This window comes from Engraulis encrasicolus, chromosome 19 (assembly GCF_034702125.1).
Source record: "Engraulis encrasicolus isolate BLACKSEA-1 chromosome 19, IST_EnEncr_1.0, whole genome shotgun sequence".
NCBI lineage: Eukaryota > Metazoa > Chordata > Actinopteri > Clupeiformes > Engraulidae > Engraulis > Engraulis encrasicolus.
In genome coordinates, this window is record NC_085875.1 from 27,145,649 (window position 1) to 27,165,845 (window position 20,197).

The window sequence follows — 20,197 nt, forward strand, 5'->3', positions numbered from 1 at the left end:
AGAGTCTGAAGCCTTTTAATTCTAGCCTGGTTCTCACCGATGGTGCGTGTGTACACAAACTACCGTCTAGTAGCACTGCCGTTAACATGCTCCTCTGCATGCATTTATTGCAACTTGTCACCACTAACAAATTCCTCCAAAAACGTTTTCTGTTCATCTCTAAGAGTCAATATAGTCTATAATCTGTCCTGTGACTCATCAATACAAGCTGCCATTGATATCTAAGCAATAAATGCTCCATTTATTTTCTACTCGAGAAGAGCATGTTAATGGCAGCGCTGCCAGACGTTAGTGTGTGTAGCTCCGCTCCACCAGGGTGCTCCGGAGCTACACACACGCACCGTCTGTAAGAACAAGGCTAATTTAATTCAGCTATAGTTGAAGACAGACAAAATAAAAACCAAAGATGAAAATTCATAATCCCTTTATTTATTTAATTTCATTTGATTACAGACGGACGTCCCCGGCACAGACATGGGGGAGAAAATATTCCTGGCAGACACACAGACACTGACTGTTATTTTCCAATGTTGTACCAAAACATATTGCAGCGTGGGTAACAGCAACTCCTCTGAATGGGAAGTATTATACATCCCAAAGACAGTGGTCCAGCTATATGCCATGTACAGCCCTGAGGTTGTCAGAGGGGGATCAGGAGAGGAGGGAGAGAGAGAGAGAGAGAGAGAGAGAGAGAGAGAGAGAGAGAGAGAGAGAGAGAGAGAGAGAGAGAGAAGAAGGACGGGGAGAGAGAAAAAGGCACACTCTAATGTGCCAAAAAAAAGTGGTAGTGCTGGAGGTGCAAGAGTTCTAGGGAAAAGGATGGTTAGCTGGAAGTGTTGAGAAGCAGTGAAGTTACTTTGTCCCAACCACCCCACAAATTTCCCCCCCTTCCCGCAACATTACTCCACCCCATCTGGATATGTGTGGAAGGGGAGGTGTGCAGCGCACTGCTAGGGGCATAGCCACTGGTCCTGGGATGCAATTACTGGGGGTTAGTGCTACGTTAGCTCTTCCTCTTGACGTTCTACTCTGAAAGAAAGGGAGGGAAGGAGGAGAGGAAGGAGCAGCTGTTCTTCTCAGAGAGAGGGAGAGAGAGAACTAGAGAGAGACGGAGGAGTGAGAGAGAGGAGTGGTGCGGCTGTTAGTAGCTGCGTCCGAAGAGCGTGTAGTACTGTGCTGGCTCCTTGCCGCTCACGCACATCTGTCCCGGCTGCAGCTTCTTGAGGGGCTCGAAGGGGATGCACAGGCTCTTGGCGCCCATGGAGGGGGCTCCTGGCTCCAGGTCCTGGTCCCTGGAGGGGGAGGGGAGGGGGGGGGGGGCATGGTTAAAGTTTGGGCAACCTTTCACTGGATACTGTTCTTTTTTTGTCTTTATTTTTTTGAAGCGAAAGTTCGCTTCAAAAAAATAAAGAGAAAAAAAGAACAGTGTCCAGTGTGCGGTGTTTAATGAACTTTTTCAAGTTTTCCTGCCTTACACCTGCACATGGACAACTGAAATGTTGTGCACAAGGACTTCTGTGTACTTTGGGTAACCTTTGTTTGAATTTGTCATCGAATACATATGCAGTATGTTAGTTGGTACTCCTTTAACCATGCAATGTTTGTACCAAGCACAGAGTTTTAACAGCTTGAAGGAAGCAGAAACTACTGATCACAAGTGTAAACATCACGCACCTTCAAAGTGTCTTGGCATAGGAGGCACTAGTAGTGCACTTAATCTGCTACTGAGCTTAGAGCCAGATACGTATACAGACAGTGCAAACTGCTGTAGTGAAATATCTAATGCCTTTTGGCTAATTTACAAATTAAAACCTTTGCCTATTTTAATGAGCAATAACGCAATGACAGTAATCGCAATAGCAATCAGTTTGCTTCAACAGAGGTGTACTTACTTGGCAGTGGTCTTCTTGATCCAGTCCTCGCAATCAATTCCTCCACAGAATGGAATCTGGACAATCTGAAAGAGAACAAGTGGGAGAGTTCAATCACTTTTCTGGTGCTTTTTCATGCAACATCAGACAGCTTCGATGCCATGCACTCGAATCAGGTATACGTTGCATTAGACATAAACACACGCTACTGGTTTCTGCATAAAACAGCTAGTTTTTATGCCCACTTCGGTTCAACATGCAAGTTGTCTGACAACATTGTGAGAAAGGCTACACCCTCACATAGTTGAATAAGAAAAAAGGTTTTAAAAGTTTTTAACCCAGAGAGAACGAATCAGACTGGGGGAAAAAAAACTGTGGGTATTTACCTATAATCTATGCATAGTTACTTTTAACAGTGTTGATAATTCTGTAAAAAAGTGAATTGAAGTTGTCTCACCTTGCCCGAGTCAAGCTCCTTCTGGAACTGCTCCATGGAGTCTGCTGCTACCATGTGTGTCATCAGGTCATTAGACGCCCTGGCGTACACACGGACAATTAAAATCAATTCACTCAAACTGGTGTGAGATAGTGTGAGAAGATTTGTGCATTTCCATGTGTGTTTATGAACTGGATGAGTGTGCGTTTTCTCAGAAGTGTGTTGAGTATGTGTATGTGTGGACATTTGAGTAGGCATGAGTATGTGTGCACCTCATGAACAACCTGAGTATGTGTACATGTGCCTAACTCTTTCAGAGGCTGTGTGTGTGTGTGTGTATGTACAGTGTGTGTGTGTGTGTGTGTATTTGCAAGAGTGTGTGTGCATGCTGTACCTGTTGAAGAGGTTGCTCTGGATCTCCTCCAGCAGCTGTGTGACCCTCTTCTCTGTGTCGGCCTCGGGCAGCGTCAGCTTGGCCCCCGTGTCCCTCCTCACCGCCACACACTGGCCCTGCTTCAGGTCCTTAGGACCCACCTCCAACCTGATGGGCACTCCCTGGGGGGAGAGAGAGAGAGAGAGAGAGAGAGAGAGAGAGAGAGAGAGAGAGAGAGAGAGAGAGAGAGAGAGAGAGAGAGAGAGAGAGAGAGAGAGAGAGAACGTATTGCAGGGTAAAGAGAGAGAGATAGACACAGAGAGAGAATACATTTAACAAAAGTGCACCAGAAAAGAACACAGTGGAGAAATGTATTGTGTTGTGAAATGGAGTAAAAGGTGTGGTGAGGGTTAGAGTCAGATGATGCCAAAGTAAAAGCAGAAGTAAATGTATGGTGTATGGTGTCAGTGCAACACTAGCACATAATATTGCATAGTGGGTTACACCAGTTATTCCATTGTACCTTTAATGTGGTGGCTCGATGTTGCTAACAAGAAACCAAACCAGCACAGAATCAGGTATATTGCTACTTAACTGTGGGCCAGTTACTCAGTGATGTTACTTGTGTTGGAAAATAACTACTATGGGAGGTTTTTCTTCTACTTTTAATTTGGCCACCTCTGGTTAAAGTGGAGTAGAGTGTCTTTGAGATCCCAGTGGTGGAACATCCACACATCATGGAGAGTAGGCCTAATTGTCTCGCATGTCTCCGTGGTAGTACTGTATATGACAGTCGTATTGCAGTCTTGAGCTCCCGCATTTCGCTCAGCTCTTTGGCGAATCGGATGACACACTGGGCGAAACGCGTTGTTCGCTCCAAGAAATAAAATAAGAAAAAAGAAGAGTAATCTGTTTGCAGTGTTTTGTAAAGTTTGTAAAGTTAAAGTTTTGTAAAATCTTTGACCAAGTGTTCCGGCCTCCCACCTGCACCTGTACTACTGAACGCTTGTGCACTCTGTTGAACTCTGTAGTAGTATTGTACCTTGAGCTCCCAGTGGTTGAACTTCCAGCCGGGCGAGTAGTTGTCCCTCATGTCGGCGCGGACGCGGACGCCGGCCCCCTGGAGGCGGCTCAGGTAGCGCGAGCACTGGGCCAGCAGCAGCTCCTTCTCAGACTCCGGCAGAGACGCCGTGATGCCGCACGGGATGATCACCACCTGGGGAGGAGGAGGGTCAGAGGGAGAGGGAGGGAGATGTAAGAAAACAGGCTTGTTTGTAAGGATTGTGTGATACAGTGGTCTACACATAGTAGAGCGGCTACAAGGCCAATTTGGCTTGAATCGTGCAAATTATGATACAAGCATGAAACTTGGCAGGTATGTGCTTAAGACCAATACAATCAAATCTACCTGATTGGCCACTTGAAATGGCGGCCATTTTCCAAGATGGCTGCCAAAAAAGACACCAGAAATTGATTTATTGCATAGAATTGACCTAGAAAATTATGATACAAGCATGAAATTCAACATGTATGTGCTTAAGATCAATACGATCAAATCTACCAGATTGGCCACTTGAAATGGTGGCCATTTTCCAAGATGGCCGCCAAAAGGACGCCAGACATTGATTTATTGCATAGAATTGACCTAGCAAATTATGATACAAGCATGAAATTCAACATGTACGTGCTTAAGACCAGTGCAATCAAATTTACCCAATTAGTCACTTGAAATGGCGGCCATTTTCTAAGATGGCTGCCAAAAAACTAAAAGACCCTAGAAAATGATTTATTGCACAGATTCGGCTTGTATGTGATTAAGACCAATAGGCCTACAATCAAGTCTACTTTATTTGCTACTTAAAATGCTGGCCATTTTCCAAGATGGCTGCCAAAAAGACCCTAGAAATTTGCAAATTTCATATGTGCAAATTGCAAATTTGGTGGAAATAATTGTTCACTCTCCTTAAATATGTTAGCATGGATGATGAAGTGATACAAATATTAAAAATGTTCTGCAATGACACATAAGCCACTCACAGTATGACACACAAATAGCATGGTGATGACATGCTAATGCCAGTTCTTAATTTAATATCAATGGAGGCAGTGCCTCCCCACCCCCCACCCCGAAGGTGAGATGCTAATAATACGATGACACTGCGGTAATAATATGTCAATAACGGCAATTTGTGGTTCTCTCGATATTGCTGTTAAACAAAAGGTACACCAGAAACAAGCATTGTCATGAATTTAGTTTATTTGCTCTGGACTTGACATTAACATGTTTGATTTAGCTATCACATAATGGCTTTGGCTTGTCAGCCTGGAACATTCAAAGATAAGAGCCTCCTCCCAGAGGCTGTGGAACATTCTGTGGAACGCAACTTCTCTAGTCAGTTGCGCCCTCTACCCGAGGGTGAGAAGGCTGATCGTGTCAAGGCCACCTGGATCCTCGCCTCTCCTAATAGGACGCATTACACGTGTCTCCCTTGGGTCGGTCACCCCTTACTGTGTGTGTCTCATTCGCTCAGCAGGAGCGCGAGTGTCAATTGTGCTGCCTGGAGTGCTGTCCCTGGATAGGGCGACCGTGGTTAGCTAGACCATACTTCTCCAATGAAGTATCTCAGGCCCCTGCTCGACCAGGATGCATAATCGAGGGGAAGTGTATCTTTGATGTCCCCCTTGGACTTTGGTAACCAAAGTGTGTGCCCTCAAACGGATATCTATCAGGGCTGGCTTGGCCAGCTCGATGTGGTGGTGGTTGCTACTAGGTTCTCCATCCGCAACTTGGACCTGCGGCCCTGCTGGAGAATGGTCTTTTCTGCCAGCACGGTTGCACCTGCGGATGTTGTGTACTGAACATGCTGGAAATTCCCCCTTGTGCCAAGGCCTGGTTTGCCATTGGGGAATACCACTTGGTATTGGGGGCCTCGCTACACCTCTGTGGGCTCCACCTATACATCGGTTACACCCAGACGGGTGGTTTCCGTGCCCTGGGTTCCCTCCACTGCGTGCTCTCCGTGGTATTGGATGTCCGGAAGCTGCCTTTGTGCGCCTGGTGCCTAGCCTCTCTTCTTCGGGTTCGGAACGAAGACCCTGGGCCCTTGGGCGACTGTTGCGTCTCGGGCTGCGCGTTGGGTGAGCATGATGCTTATCACTGCTGATGGACGCTGCCTCTTCGCCTTCAACAGCTCTGGGCATCGGCAGGAGAATGGTCTGTGCCCCGGCCAAGCTTTTGTTTGTGCATTCTAGGTAAAGGCAACTCAATCTGGAGTTTTTCAATACCCATAGTGGGATGCTGAGTGTTTCGACATCAAGAGAACTGTAGGTTACCGAGGGTAATTCTGGTTCTCTGAGGGAGATGAACGAGACATCTCACTAGATTGCTACACTCACCCACAAGCTCAAAGGTTAGTTGCCTCAGATTGAAGCTCAGAGCCCAGCGCACCTGGGCTTTGTCCCCGAGGGGGCGGGATCCCCAGCTGTGCAGCTCATTGGCCTGACGGCATGATTGAAAGTAAGTTTTGGCAAATGGTCGCGGGCGTTACCCATAGTGAGATGTCTGGTTAATATGCCTCAGAGAGCCGGGATTACCCTCTGTAGCCTATATATATAATAGTTATGTGCCTTTTTGCTTGATTGTGTTTCCTTCTATGATGAAATCATTGGAAATTCAAACAGTGAATGTTAACATTGATTTGGGCCACATCTGCTAGATTAATTGCAATTAATGAAGTTCTAGTGTCTTCTTTGATGGCCATCTTTAAAAATGGCTACCCTACATTTTCAAGTTGCAAATGAGTGGATTTGATTATAGGCCTATTGCTCTTAAGCACAAACACACAAAATTACATACTTGTATCATAATTTGGGTCACCTCTGGGCTAAATTCAGCCTTTTTGTGGCCATATTATAAAATGGCTTCCATTTCAAGTGGCTAGTCAGGAAGATTTGATTGTATTGTTTTTTTTTGCACATTCATGCCAAAATTGATGCTTGATCAATCTTGTGCAACAAATCCATTTCTATGGTATTTTTTGGCGGCCATCTTGGAAAATTGCCGTCATTTAAACTGGAAAATTACTTAGAATGTATTGTGTTGGTCTTAAGCACATAACTGCCAAATTTCTTGGTTGTGCTTGTATCATAATTTCCTTTCTCAATTCTGTGCAACAAATCCATTTTTAGAGTTTTTCATGGTGGCCATTTTGGAAAATGGCCACCATTGCAAATGGCATATCAGACAGATTTGATCGTATTGGTCTTAAGCACATACATGTTGAATTTCATGCTTGTATCATCATTTTCTAGGTCAATTCTCTGCAATAAATCTATTTCTGGGGTCCTTTTTGGCAGCCATCTTAGAAAATGGCCGCCATTTGAAGAAGCCAATCAGGTAGATTTGATCGTATTGGTCTTGAGCACATATATGTTGAATTTCATACTTGTATCATAATCTTCAAGGTCAATTACATGCAATAAATACATTTCTGGTGTCTTTTTTGGCGGCCATCTTGGAAAATGGCCGCCATTTCAAGTGGCCAATCAGGTAGATCTGATCATACTCTTCTTGAGCACATACATGTTGAATTTCATGCTTGTATCATAATTTTCTAGGTCAATTCTATGCAATAAATCCATTTCTGGGGTCTTTTTTGGCAGCCATCTTGGAAAATGTCCGCCATTTCAAGTGGCCAATCGGGTAAATTTGATCGTATGGGTCTTGAGCACATACTTGCCGAATTTCACGCTTGTATCATAATTTGCACGATTTTTCCTGTAGCCGCTCAACTACACACTGGGAATGAGCTCCAAAAACATTACCTTCATTTCTTTATACACCTGGTGTATCGAAACGTTGCCATTTGTATAAAGAAATAAAGTTTATATTTTTGGAGCTCATTCCCAGTGTGCGGACCACTTCATCACACTGTCTACCGTTTTTGTCTGGCACCTGGATCATTGTTTTGCGGATGTGCGCACCCCAACCTCCAAACGCCATTGCTTGTAAGGATTGACATTTTAAGTAACAGACTACCATAGCTGTTGCAGGCTGCATCAAAGGCACCACACCACAACCGCCCCCTCCTTTCCTGGGAGTGATTCAAACTGTTAAGTTGCACACAAGATTCATATTTGGTAGAAAAGCCGAACTCTCGGGTGTAATTCTTGTATTTTATTCTAGTGGGTTAGCATGACAGACAGACGTTTCGACCTAAGCCTTCCTCAGTGTCTTGCACACAAGGTACAGGAGGTGTGAGTACTTACCTGTACGCATGCGACCTTGGGTGGCAGGACCAGGCCCATGTTGTCTCCGTGTACCATGGTGAGCACTCCGATGGTACGCGTGGTGATGCCCCAGGAGTTCTGGAAGGCCAGCTGCTTCTCGCCGGGCTTCTTGGGGTCCTCAAACACGATCTCGAACATACGCGAGAAGTTCTGGCCAAGATGGTGAGATGTTGCACCCTGGAGATCAAGACAGGAGATTACATAACATTTAGCAGACACCTTTATCCCGTTCAACTTACAAACGACATACGATGTGAGAAGTGCAGGTGTGGGGATATAGTAAATGCAATTTCACTGTGCGCATTGAGCACTGTGTGCTGTGGAGTGCTGTGCTGCGTCATAATGTCAATGGGAGTTGCACTTTTCACTTTCACTCTATATTAAGAGCTACCCCCACTGGTGGTTTGAAAAGAATTTGGACAATTTATTTTTATTTGAGCTAAATTAAGTGTCCACTGTAAGGGACACAGTGCATGAAAGGCTACTCTAGCCCTCACCTGTAGAGTGCTAACGTAACAATGACAATGGGAGTTTCCCAGGTGGGATTTCACTTTTCACTTCCACTCTGTCTCACCTGGATGGCTCGGCCGCTAGCAGAGATGAAGGCCTCCACGGTGGTGGTGTAGTCTCCTCCTGCGAACTTCTCCTTCTCCGTCTTGCGGCCCTTCACCACGGGGATGGCCATGAGGTCGGTGTAGACGCGCGCATACAGGTCCAGGATCTGGAGCACCTCCTCGGCCGCCTCCTCCTTGGTGGCGAAGGCCGTGTGGCCCTCCTGCCACAGGAACTCCCTGGTCCTCAGGAACGGCTGCGGGTGCTTGAACTCCCAACGCTAATGAATGGGCAGGGGCATGAGAATTTATTTTGCAGTCGTTACTTCATCCATCTATTCTTGCATACGATGGTATGAGAAACAATGGTGTGTGGAAAAAAAGTTTGCACACTCATTAGGATTTTTTCTTCTTTAAGTTATTTTTTTCTTTTTATTCATTCACAGGCAAGCATGATGATGTTTCAACCTCTTGGTCTTTCTCAGATTCAGAATCTGAGGGAGACCGAGAGGTCGAAACGTCATCATGCGTGAATGAATAAAAAGAAAAAAATAACTTAAAGAAGAAAAATCCAAAGGAGTGTGCAATTTTTTTTCCACAAAACGTTACTTTTCTGTTCAGCACCAGAGATTGTGCCCAAGTAACTTTACATGAGAAATAATGGTATCATAATGTGTTAATAATCTGTAAACATACCATCAATAAACAACTGCAAAATGCATAAATAATACTGATTGATCTGCCACTTACCACTACGTTGCACCACTGGTTGAGTTTGATGGGCAGGTCCCTGTGTGACTGGACCCACTTGGCATAGGCGGGATACATGACTGAAACACAACAGCAGAGTGTTATAGACGTGGTTAACAAACACATCTGTGTCTGTGTCTGTGTCTGTGTCTGTGTGTGTGTGTGTGTGTGCCTGCGTGCGTGCAAAACTGAAACATCAGATGAGAGCATGGTGTGTCTGAATCGGAGTGTTAGAGAAACAGATGACATACAGTCCATGATTTCAGGCTGAGAATGTGCGTGTCTTTTCGTAACAAAGCTATTTTGGCTTTTTTGGAAGACAGACTACCAAGTGTTTGTCTTGTTATTAAGGAGGTGGTTCCATCATCCACCTCGCTCGCACGCACGCACGCGCACACACATACCTGCAGAGAGAGTAGCGGTTCTCACCTGTTTCACTGGTGGGCCTCACAGCAATTGGCTCAGCCAGCTCGGTCTTGCCTGACCTCGTTACCCAGGCAACCTGAAGCAGATATAACACATAGTGAGGGCTTCTGGTTTAAAAAAGAAAGTAAATGAGACTGATACATTTCTTTTGATTTTGGCATTAGCTTGGGATGTAGGGTGTAGGTGAACAATATGTAACATTATTATCTAATGTGAGGGAGAGTGTGAATTGCATTTGATGCATTTGTGAATTGCATAACTTATTTTTCAGTTCATCTTAATTTTCAGCACCCTGAAAAAAGGGAAAATCTGTTTGGGTGAAGAATACACAACTTTTGGTTCTAGAGCTTCATTCTGAAGGTCAGATGAAGGTCTAAGACCGAAACGTTATGTATTAAAGAGGACAGCGAAATGGTCAGTGTGCAGGATTTTTTTCAAATTGTCTGACATTATGTCTGAAACAAAAGAAAAACTTGAGACTTCACTCCTGGTGTGAACCAGGGGCGCATTTCTCGACAGTGCCATTGCTAACTAAGTTGGCAAATTACTTGGTTGTAATGCAATTTCCCATTGGCAACTTACTAAGTTGCTAATTGGTTAGCAATGACACTGTCGAGAAGGCCAGGCAGCTTCTCCTGCTCACCTCTGGGGCGAAGTCTGCGATGTGGGACTGCTCCTTCTCTAGGGCGGCCTGGGAGACGAACATGGGGAAGTAGCAGTTCTCCACGCCCAGCTTCTTGATCTCTGCATCGAAGAAGTCCTTGATGGCCTCCCAGATGGCGAAGGACCACGGGCGCAGCACGTAGCAGCCACTCACGTCGTAGTACTCGATCATCTCCGCCTTCGTGATCACCTGATTGGTTGGAGAGAGATGGTGAGAATAAGATTGTTTTAAAGCTAAACAAACATGTCTCATACCATATCATTACTCATACTTCCTCCTTCATTACCTTCACAACCTGGATGGTAGAGGGAAGTGAGGGTATTTAACATAATTTGAGTATTATATTATTGGTTCTAAATACAACAAGCAATGTGAAAGTGATAGACATTTTTTGCTTCACCACAGCAGTTCAGTATATGCTACCGAATTCTGCCTAAATCACAAGCATGTTTGAGTAGGGGGCAGTTTGGGCAAAAGCGCTGAAGACTTGGGACAGCTGTAAGTGTGAACGATGTGAACGATGAAAACATGCCAGCCTAAAACAGATACAATGAAATACTTAAAAAGACATACCTGAGAATACCAATCAGCCAAGTTCTCCTCCTTCTTGGCCTCCAGCCCCAACCTAAGACACAGGAACAGTAAATCACATGACAGAAACACATGAAATGTTCAATTATGTTTAAATTTGACACAGCACACTTTTGGAACCATCAATCAATTTGGCATTCTCCTCCTACCTGCATTCTTAGCACAAGTCACCATTTTGTTTTTGGGAGGGCAAATGACATTTCATTAGCCCAAGCAATCCCCAACCCTCGGCTCTCAATCCTCTACGAGTTCATTTTTAGGCCCTCCCTTTTGCAGCTTGCTGTACCATGTTTGACTTCAGGCACGGTGCCAGAGATCTTCTTCCTGCAGCCCTGCCCACTCCAACTCTACCCCCAAAATAATTACATTACAGGGTGCTAGTTACAGTCCCTGGAGCAATATGGGGTCAGGTACGTTGCTCAAGCGCACTTCAGCCATGAATGGAGGTGTCGGGTGAGGTAAGGCTGGGACTCGAACCTGAAACCCTCTGAACTAGGAAGGACCACCTTCCTAACCATTAGGCCACGGCTGCCCGCCTAATAGCAGATCACATATACACCATGCTTTGTGGTAAAAAAGATAATATTGGCAAACAAGTAATTCAGATGTTAAGCACGACTGATTTTTATTAATGGAAGCCAGAGAGGCTATTGTGTGGAAACCCAAAGACTTCCATTCAGCAAGCTCTGAAGTCACACAGAGGACACCCCAATTTAACCGAATGTCCCTCCCCCCACAGTCAATGGAGTCAGCGTCTTTGGTGCACGTGGTGTCCAGTCCCTCCGTTAGCCCTTGTCCACCGTTTCATTCTTTGCCGTTCTGTGCATCCAGGATGCTTCAGTGGTCTGGTCTTTTGACAGCACTGAGCAGATAACACACAATGAGTTTCTTCCTGATCCATTACACAAAAGCTTACACACAGAAATGTTTTACTATACGGGGAGTTCCCCTGATTCAAATGATAACAATAGGAGGCTTATACAATATAGAATTGAAAAGATAAAGAAAAACAAACTTCAAACTAAAACTTTGTCTACCGCTCCTCACCGTGTCTGCTTCTTGGGTCCTCCGTCTCCTCCTCCTGCTCCTCCAGCTCCTGCACCTCCCTCCTTGTTCCCGGCTGCCTTGTCTCCTCCCTTCTTCTTGCCTCCTCCTCCTCCTCCTTGCTTCTCGGACTTGTTCTCCTGCTCCTTGCGGCTCTTGTTCTCCTGTCCTCCACCAGGGGCGCCGGGGGTGGTGACTGGCTTGTACTCCACGCCGGTCAGGGCTTTGTACTGGCCCTTCAGCTCCAGCAACACCTTCACTGCAGCATCCACCTGGTCCTGAGGAGAGGAAGGAAGGAAGGAAGGAAGGAAGGCATGAGACAGGAGGAGATAGAAGGGAGTCGGAAAAAGAAGGAAAAGGGGAAGAGGGAGGAAAGGGAAAGATGGTTAGACAGAAGGAGAGAGAAGGAACAGGAAAAAGAGGAGGAGAGGAGGAGGCGGAGAAGAAGGAGAAAGATAGACAGGAGGAGGATGGGATAGGGAGGGGCAGGGTGGGAAAAAGAGAAAGAGAGGAGGAGAGGGAGGGGGAGAGAAGGAGAAAGGTAGACAGGAAGAGATAGAGAGAAGGATGGGGAAAGAGGAGAAAAGGGAGAAAAGGGAGGAAAGGGGAAAGGGAAAGAGGGGCAGACAGGAGGAGATAGAGAGAGAGAGGGAGGATCAAGAAAGAGGAGGATTGAGACAGAAGAGGAGCAGGAGGAAAGGAAAAGAGAGAGGTATTGGTAATGACCAAGTCTTACTCGGCTACTTAAGACTCTCATAGCAATGTTCTTACGATGTAATTGAGTGTTTACAGCGAAGAGTGAATAAAGTGGCGTACACACACAAAGCTAGCTTTTCGCTTGCTCGCCTACTCGCCACTCTTTCATGGAATGTTCGCTGAAAGTTCCCGCGGCTTTAACTGCCAATGGACAGCCGAGAAGTACCGAACTCTGCATTCCAATTGGTTACTCGCTTACTCGCCTCGCTCGAAGATAAAATATTTTCAACTCGGAATCCGCCCACATCGCATCGCTTGTACAGTACTCGCCTACTCTCCTGCGAGTCTCGCTGGGACACATTGACATTCTATTGAGTTCATTCGCTGAGCGAGTAACTAGCAGCGACGTGTGTGTACGGCCCTTAAGCCCGTCGACATGCCCGGCTGCAATAAGAGGCTACGATACTTACTTTAGCTGCCTTCTCCACCTTCAGTTTCCTCACCATCTCCCCCTGCTGGGCGACCTGGTTGAAGAGCGCCTGGGCCTGGGGGGAGTTGGGCTGGCCAGGGCTGGGGGTGGGAGCAGGGGCAGCAGCCGGGGCAGAGGAGGCGGCGGGGGGTGCACCAGGCTTGTAGTCCTGCCCAGTGAGCTGCTTGTACTCCACCTTCAGGGCCAGCAGCTGTTTCACTGCGGCATCCACCTGGTCCTGGAGGGGAGGAAGAGGAGCATCAAGAGGGTTTATGGAGGGTTAAACAAATGCACACATTTGTAGAGGACAGTCTTGTGTAGGACAGTCTGTTTTTAATATGATTTTCAAATTTAAAATTAGCATTAACATGTACAACAAACATTTTCATTCCCAGTGTGTGAACTTTTCTTGATGTTACAAATTAAAATGTCATCATTACTACTCGCTGTGCCAGTCATGTTGTGCTCAAAATGAAGTCAGTACAGTGCGTGAGTTGTTTAGGTTTAAGCCGACAACAAAGTGGTTCCCCACGAGACAGACATAAGACCATAGTAAGGGAGCTTACATAGACAATGCATCCTATTGCATACATGCAAGGCTATCTTTGGGTTTTAGTAAACGCACACCGTTTGAGGTGCGTACGGCAGACAATAGACTCAACTTGAAAAAGAATGGTCGTCGCACACTCAGAACTTCATGCAGTTACATTTAATTCGACCAACGTTTCGGCTTACGCCTTCATCAGGGTCATCTTACGTAAGATGACCCTGATGAAGGCGTAAGCCGAAACGTTGGTCGAATTAAATGTAACTGCATGAAGTTCTGAGTGTGCGACGACCATTCTTTTTCAAGTTGATACATGCAAGGCTACACATCTACTGTGTAGGTTTCGGCCACTCTTATGTCTCCATGCATAGCATAACTCATCCTCTGAATGTTTGCTACTTGAGGCGCCTTAAATGCATCGTCATTGGAGGAGATACTTTGGTCACTGTGGATGATGCGGTAATGTGCATTAGCTTGCACTGGTCACGTCAACCATGCAGGACCCCTAAATGTGTGAAGCTGTGCCCTCTCTGACCTTGGGTGCTTTCTCGGTCTTGAGTTTCCTGACGAGCTCTCCCTGCTGTGCTACGCGTTCGTACGCTGCGTTGGCACCGCCGGTTGTCGGGGCAGCAGCAGCAGCAGCGGCAGGGGCGGGGCTTGCAGCAACGGCGGGAGGGGATCCGGGCTTGTACTCCTGGCCGGTCAGCTGCTTGAAGACGGTCTTCAGGGCCAGCAGCTGCTTCACGGCTGCATCCACCTGGTCCTGATGGTGGGGAAGATAGAAATTACAATGTTCAACCTTCTTTGTTTTTTAGCTTGTAATAATGTCCATTTTGTTCAGAGCTTTACTGAAAAAGGGATCCAGGGGTGATTTTGGAAATGCTGTCTGATTTTTGTATGGACTCCTAAATTCTTATTGAGTAACCGCCACCAGTCACATTCAGATTAATTCTACCGGTGAGTCCCATTGACATCACTTGAATAGTTCGACGCCATAATAGAGACCGACATTGTCAATTGGCAGGGAGCAGCTGACTGACCGACGCAGGTAGCGCTAGTATGTCCTCTGAACAATATAAACAAAATGTCAATACTTGATAAGAGTGTCGGCCAGTCTATTCCTCAGACTCTTCTCTTGATGAGCTTACCTTGTTAGCCTTCTCAGCCCTGCGTTTTCTGACTACCTATCCCTGGTCGAACACAATGTATTTTTATACAGTCTAACCATCAGGCACTTTTCAATGGTTACCTACACCATAAGGTTGAAAACACATGCAAGGGGAAGATTTCAGTCATTTCAGTCCAATTTGTTTACCTTGGGACCCTTCTCAGCTTTGAGTTTCCTGACCATCTTCCCCTTTATCCTATATAGTCATAAGCTTATAATAAATATTTCCTAAGTTTACCTTGGGACAGCTATCAAAATATCACTATGATGGTAGTTCAAGAGTACCCCTTAGCCGATAATGAGCATTCCTCTACTGGTTTAATTGTATTCAAAGACACTGCAAGCTTTCCACACCTCCAAGCTCTCGGATTGGCTCCTCCCTACCTCAGGCTAGCACTTTGGGACGAGCATCCACGCAGTCTTTCAGATGGGAACGATTTGACCTACTTGGATAGGAAATCCCATGCTGCTTCTTAGCACAGAGTCTAACTACTGCACAAGCTAACAAGCACTCCTCTACCAGAGATTCTTTAAGTATATAGAGATATGCCAACATAATAGGTTTCTATGGGCACCTAACGTGACCAGGTTCCGGTCTGCCTAAAGGGGCGTGTCATAATGCTCCTAGCATTGAATAGAACAGTCCTTAGGTCTGACAAGGTCTGCCTAAAGGGGGATTTCCCCCCCAATAATAGAACCCGGAAACAATGGGCCAATGGAACCTCTCTCTCTTTACTCTCTCTGCCTCTACTGGCTTACCTTGGGAGCCTTCTCAGTCTTGAGTTTCCTGACCACCTCTCCCTGGTCTGCCACGCGGTTGTAGAGCACAGTGACGTTGCCGTTGCCGTCTGCGGAGGGGCCGTCTGCTGCGGAGGGAGCGGGGGTCGCAGTGGGGGCGGGGGCAGCAGCGGCAGCAGGTGGGGCCATCTCAGGTTTGTAGTCCTGACCTGTGATCTGCTTAAACTCCGCCTTCCTCGCCAGGAGTTCCTTCACAGCGGCGTCGATCTCAGGCTGAGAAGATGGGAGATATGGGAACGCAGGTGGAGTGGAGAGGAGGGGAGGAGTGGAGAGAAGGGGATGGACAGAGGGAACGATAAGACCGGTTTAGATAAGACAGACCCACACACATCTACCCCAAGCCAATCAAGGCAAAGGGATGTTGAAGGCCATGTAGCCAGTATTCAATTAAGACTTGGTAAAGACTCGTTCAGCAACTCCAGTCAAATTCGCTTGCACACTTGCATCCCCCTATAAAAACAAACACACACCCCCACACACACTACCCACCTTGGGAGCCTTTGCAGTCTTCAGCTTCCTCACCAGCTCCCCCTGCTGGGCCACACGTGTAAACGGACACGCTCCGGCATCGGAGGGGCTAGCCTGCGTGACGACGGGAGCGGGGGCGGCTGATTGGGCGGCTGGGGCAGCAGTGGGAGGGGCCATGCCTGGCTTGTAGTCCTTGCCAGTCAGCTGCTTGAACTCTGCCTTGAGGGCCAGGAGCTGCTTGACCGCGGCGTCCACCTGCTCTTTGGGAGCCTTGTCCGTCTTCAGCTGGCGAACCATATCGCCCTGGGCCACCACGCGGTTGAACACCGCTACGGGGTCTGCTGCGGCAGCGGCAGGGGCGGGGGCAGCGGCAGCTGGGGCAGATTTGGCTCCCTTCGCCTTCTCTTCTTTCACCTGAACAGATAAGGAAGTATTAAACAAATAAACTTAACAAACGTAAATAAACTAAATGCCCTCCAATTGCAAATAAGTGCCCCTCTCTCTGCATCTCCTTCTCAACAGAACTCAAGGGGGCTGTTGATCCCCCATTGAGAAACAACACTAGCTTAGAATATCGATGTGAGAGAAAGGAAGGGCACTGACTGGTTTGCCTGCTGCGTGGCCCTTGATTACCTTTCTCTACACCTCCATCCATGCCTTTAGGTAATGTAATGTAATGTAACGTAATGTAATGCACGCTTGGTGGTTTGCTTGCTGCTAGGAATCCCACCCCTACCCCTCACTACAGCTCCATATGGTATGTGATATAATGTAATGTAATGTAATGTGATGTAATGTAATGTAATGAGCACTCACTGGTTTGCCTGCAGCCTGGCCCTTGCTCTTGTCCTTAGAGCCAGCGGTGGGCATCTCCTTCACGTGACCGTCGGGGATGTAGAACAGCACACACGGGCTCTCCTTACAGCTGTGAGGACTACAAGAGGGGAAACAGGAGACAAATACAGTTATTATATACTAAATATATATTGAATTATATATTAAATGCATAGCCTGGTCCTGACCATCCCATAATACTACAATTTTATTTCGTATTCATGGTCTGGAGGCTGTTTGAACTGATGTGATTGCGGGAAGGACATTTTCGGAAAAATCAGGATAAGTTGTTGAACAAACATGTCTGGCGTCTATCTTTGGCGATGTAGGACCGTTTAACAGACATGTCTGACAGAACATCCCACCGTAGGATAAAATTACAATGTAGGACCGGATTTCAGAACACTGGCGCAAATCCTACCGGTCAACATCGCTCCACAGAAAACAGGTACCAGACGTAGTGCGGAGCCAAGTCTCTTGGCGGAAGTATGTAGGATGGCGCGCTAGGCTATTAAATACAGACAAACCTCATTGGTTCTATACCTTTGGCTTATTGAGTGATGAGTGATCAGATAAATCTCATTGGTTTGTACAGTGGGGGTTTATCGAGTCATGAGCGAACAGGCAAACCTGATTGGCTCGTAGGGCTGGGGTTAACTGAGTCATGAACGAATAGACAAACCTGATTGGCTCGTAGGGCTGGTCGCAGATGAAGAAGCCCCTCCTCTGCAGCTGGATGATGTCTCCCTTCTTCAGCTCCTTGAGGCAGGGATCTCCCAGCATCTTCTCCTCCAGCTGTGGACCACACACAACAATATGGCTGTCAGAGTGTGACATTGGGTGCATCCCAATATGTGACCTTGCCTCCTCCACTTGCCTCCTCCACTTGCTTCTCGTCATGATGACATCACTGACAACAGCATTATATTTCAATATCTTACAAAAGCTGAATTGTAAAGTCTTTTTCTCATTTGCAATTGGGATGGTGAATGAAAAACAGTTCCTCAAAAGTTGATGTGGCGAGGCTGACAGCTGGGAAACTTTATAGTTTTCTCCACGGAGGAGGGGCCAGGAGGCGGGACGAGGAGACAAGCACAAGTGGAGGAGGCAAGGACACATATTGGGATGCACCCCTTACCTTGTTTTTCCTACAATGGTGGGTGTTTTTTCAGTCACGAGCTAATTCAGTCTTGAAACTAACAACAGTTTCATTCAGTTAATTTCCTCCATGAGATATGGCCAAGTTCATTGACTAAAGCAAGAAAAGCTAAAGAAAGAAGAACATGCTTCCGAAAATGAAAATACAGCATCACTTCATCTGATTCTGATGTTATTATACCTAAGTGTGATCTAATCTGTGTTCCAGCACTGCATTTGTGTGTTCTTTCATTGTTGATGTCTGTGAGTGAGAGTGTGTGCATGCGCGTATTGAAGTTGTCTTTCTTGCCCATGACAAGACTTGCTGATGGATATGCATTCTTACAGTCTAACACTATATCAAATATTCTAAGCTCTTGTCCAACTTTTTTTTTGCTTTTTGTGGATATGCTGTCTTTTGTGAGATGTCGGGTTTTTGTCTGCATAGTGTCCTATATGTAGAGCATTTTGCACCTTTGCTGCTTTCTTGGCTAGGACTCACTTGGAAAAGACTACCCTCAAGAATAAAAAATAAAATAAAACAACACTCACCTTGCTGTTCTTGTTGATGTAGTCTTTGAAGTCGTCGTCCTTGCCCATGACGGGCTTGCTGATGAGGTGCTGGTAGTTGACGCAGACGGTGGGCACCAGGGGGGCGCGGGGGGTGGATGCCAGCCAGGTGATCTTGGTGGTCTTCTTGTAGTCCGTGTTCTCCAGGTTCAGACGGCCCTCCAGAGAAGACACCGCGCCACTGCCGTCCCTGTACAACCAACCAGAGACGTGACGTCAATGACCTCTAGCATTGGTAAACAAAAAGCGTTCCTACTGTTTTGCTTTAATCATTTTCTTCTTATAGTGCATTATCTTACAGGATTCGTACATTTTATGCTTGCACATACGTTTTTTTATTATTTTATTTTACTTGTGTTAATTCATTTTCATAGCACAGTATTTTGCACACAAGGAATATGATTAACTCCCATTGAGAATTTCATTTTATTTGGCTCGAGAGCGTATTGTATGATTTGGTTTATTGGATTCATGAGATGAGCTTCTCTCTGATACAATGGCATTAAAATGTTTTTGTTTCCGAGCAAATGAGAGTCAAAGCCATGAGCGCGAACCTGTGTATCTTGGTGATGATGAGAGTCAAAGAGGACTGACCACCCACCTGTTTATCTTGGTGATGATGATAATCAAAGGACTGGACTGGCCACCCACCTGTGTATCTTGGTGATGATGATGTTTCCCCAGTTGATGAAGGTGACCATCTCTCCCTCTGTGAAGGTCTCTGCGTCGGCTCCCTCTACATACACCTTAGGCCCGTACCACACCGTCTTCATGCCCACCTCAGCATTCTGCAACACACACACACACACACACACACACACACACACACACACACACACACACACACACACACACACACACACACACACACACACACACACACACACACACACACACACACACACACACACACACACACACACACACACACACACACACACACACACACACACACACACACAACTTAAAATGTAATGTTTATGGGTTTGGAAATGTTTTCAATGCACCAGCAGAGATAAACCAAAAGGATGCAGAACCTTCAATCAGGCTCTGTTTGTGTCCGTCAAGACATTTTTCTGTTTGAGTCAGAGTAGTGAGGTGCTATGGAGGACTTCACATGGCGAATGCATTAGTCATTAAATCCAGTTAAAGTGTTTATGGTTTGAATACCAACCAGTGGTTCCTCAGCTTTGCCAGTTGGGTGCCAGAGAATTTACTTTTCATGCTACAGTTATAGTAAGGCTTACCAAGCTTGCTAAAGCCGTATTATAAAGCTGGGCTCAAACTACACCACTTTAAAATCGTATCAGATTTTGATGTCTCGTTGCGCCGCGCACATTCACAGCTGTCAATCTCATCTCCGATCGTACACACCCAGACAAAACCCTACATCAGTGGTCTCCAATTAACTTTTCCCAAGGGCCAAATAATGTAGAGCAAGCGAGGCCGCGAGGCCGCGGGCCAGACCCCCCCCCCCAAAATAAATAAATAAATAAAATAATAATAATAATAAAA

General features: G+C 46.2%; 1 protein-coding gene across 1 annotated transcript in view; it reads right to left on the reverse strand.

Annotated features, from left to right (window-relative positions):
• Positions 1-407: 407 nt before the first annotated feature.
• The window catches only part of eprs1 (glutamyl-prolyl-tRNA synthetase 1), a 35,185-nt gene continuing 15,395 nt past the window's right edge, over positions 408-20,197 (reverse strand). Inside the window, exons 14-33 of the mRNA XM_063183961.1 lie at positions 19,334-19,470; positions 18,665-18,872; positions 17,658-17,770; positions 16,958-17,075; positions 16,163-16,555; positions 15,635-15,886; positions 14,243-14,470; positions 13,162-13,398; positions 11,999-12,273; positions 10,934-10,985; positions 10,340-10,549; positions 9,700-9,772; positions 9,271-9,350; positions 8,544-8,801; positions 7,949-8,146; positions 3,723-3,896; positions 2,702-2,862; positions 2,329-2,407; positions 1,893-1,957; positions 408-1,292 (exon numbers count right to left, since the gene is read on the reverse strand). Of these exons, the coding sequence (XP_063040031.1) occupies positions 1,142-1,292; positions 1,893-1,957; positions 2,329-2,407; positions 2,702-2,862; positions 3,723-3,896; positions 7,949-8,146; positions 8,544-8,801; positions 9,271-9,350; positions 9,700-9,772; positions 10,340-10,549; positions 10,934-10,985; positions 11,999-12,273; positions 13,162-13,398; positions 14,243-14,470; positions 15,635-15,886; positions 16,163-16,555; positions 16,958-17,075; positions 17,658-17,770; positions 18,665-18,872; positions 19,334-19,470 (3,462 nt within the window). The 3' untranslated portion in view covers positions 408-1,141. The remainder of the gene's footprint in view (positions 1,293-1,892; positions 1,958-2,328; positions 2,408-2,701; positions 2,863-3,722; positions 3,897-7,948; positions 8,147-8,543; positions 8,802-9,270; positions 9,351-9,699; positions 9,773-10,339; positions 10,550-10,933; positions 10,986-11,998; positions 12,274-13,161; positions 13,399-14,242; positions 14,471-15,634; positions 15,887-16,162; positions 16,556-16,957; positions 17,076-17,657; positions 17,771-18,664; positions 18,873-19,333; positions 19,471-20,197) is intronic.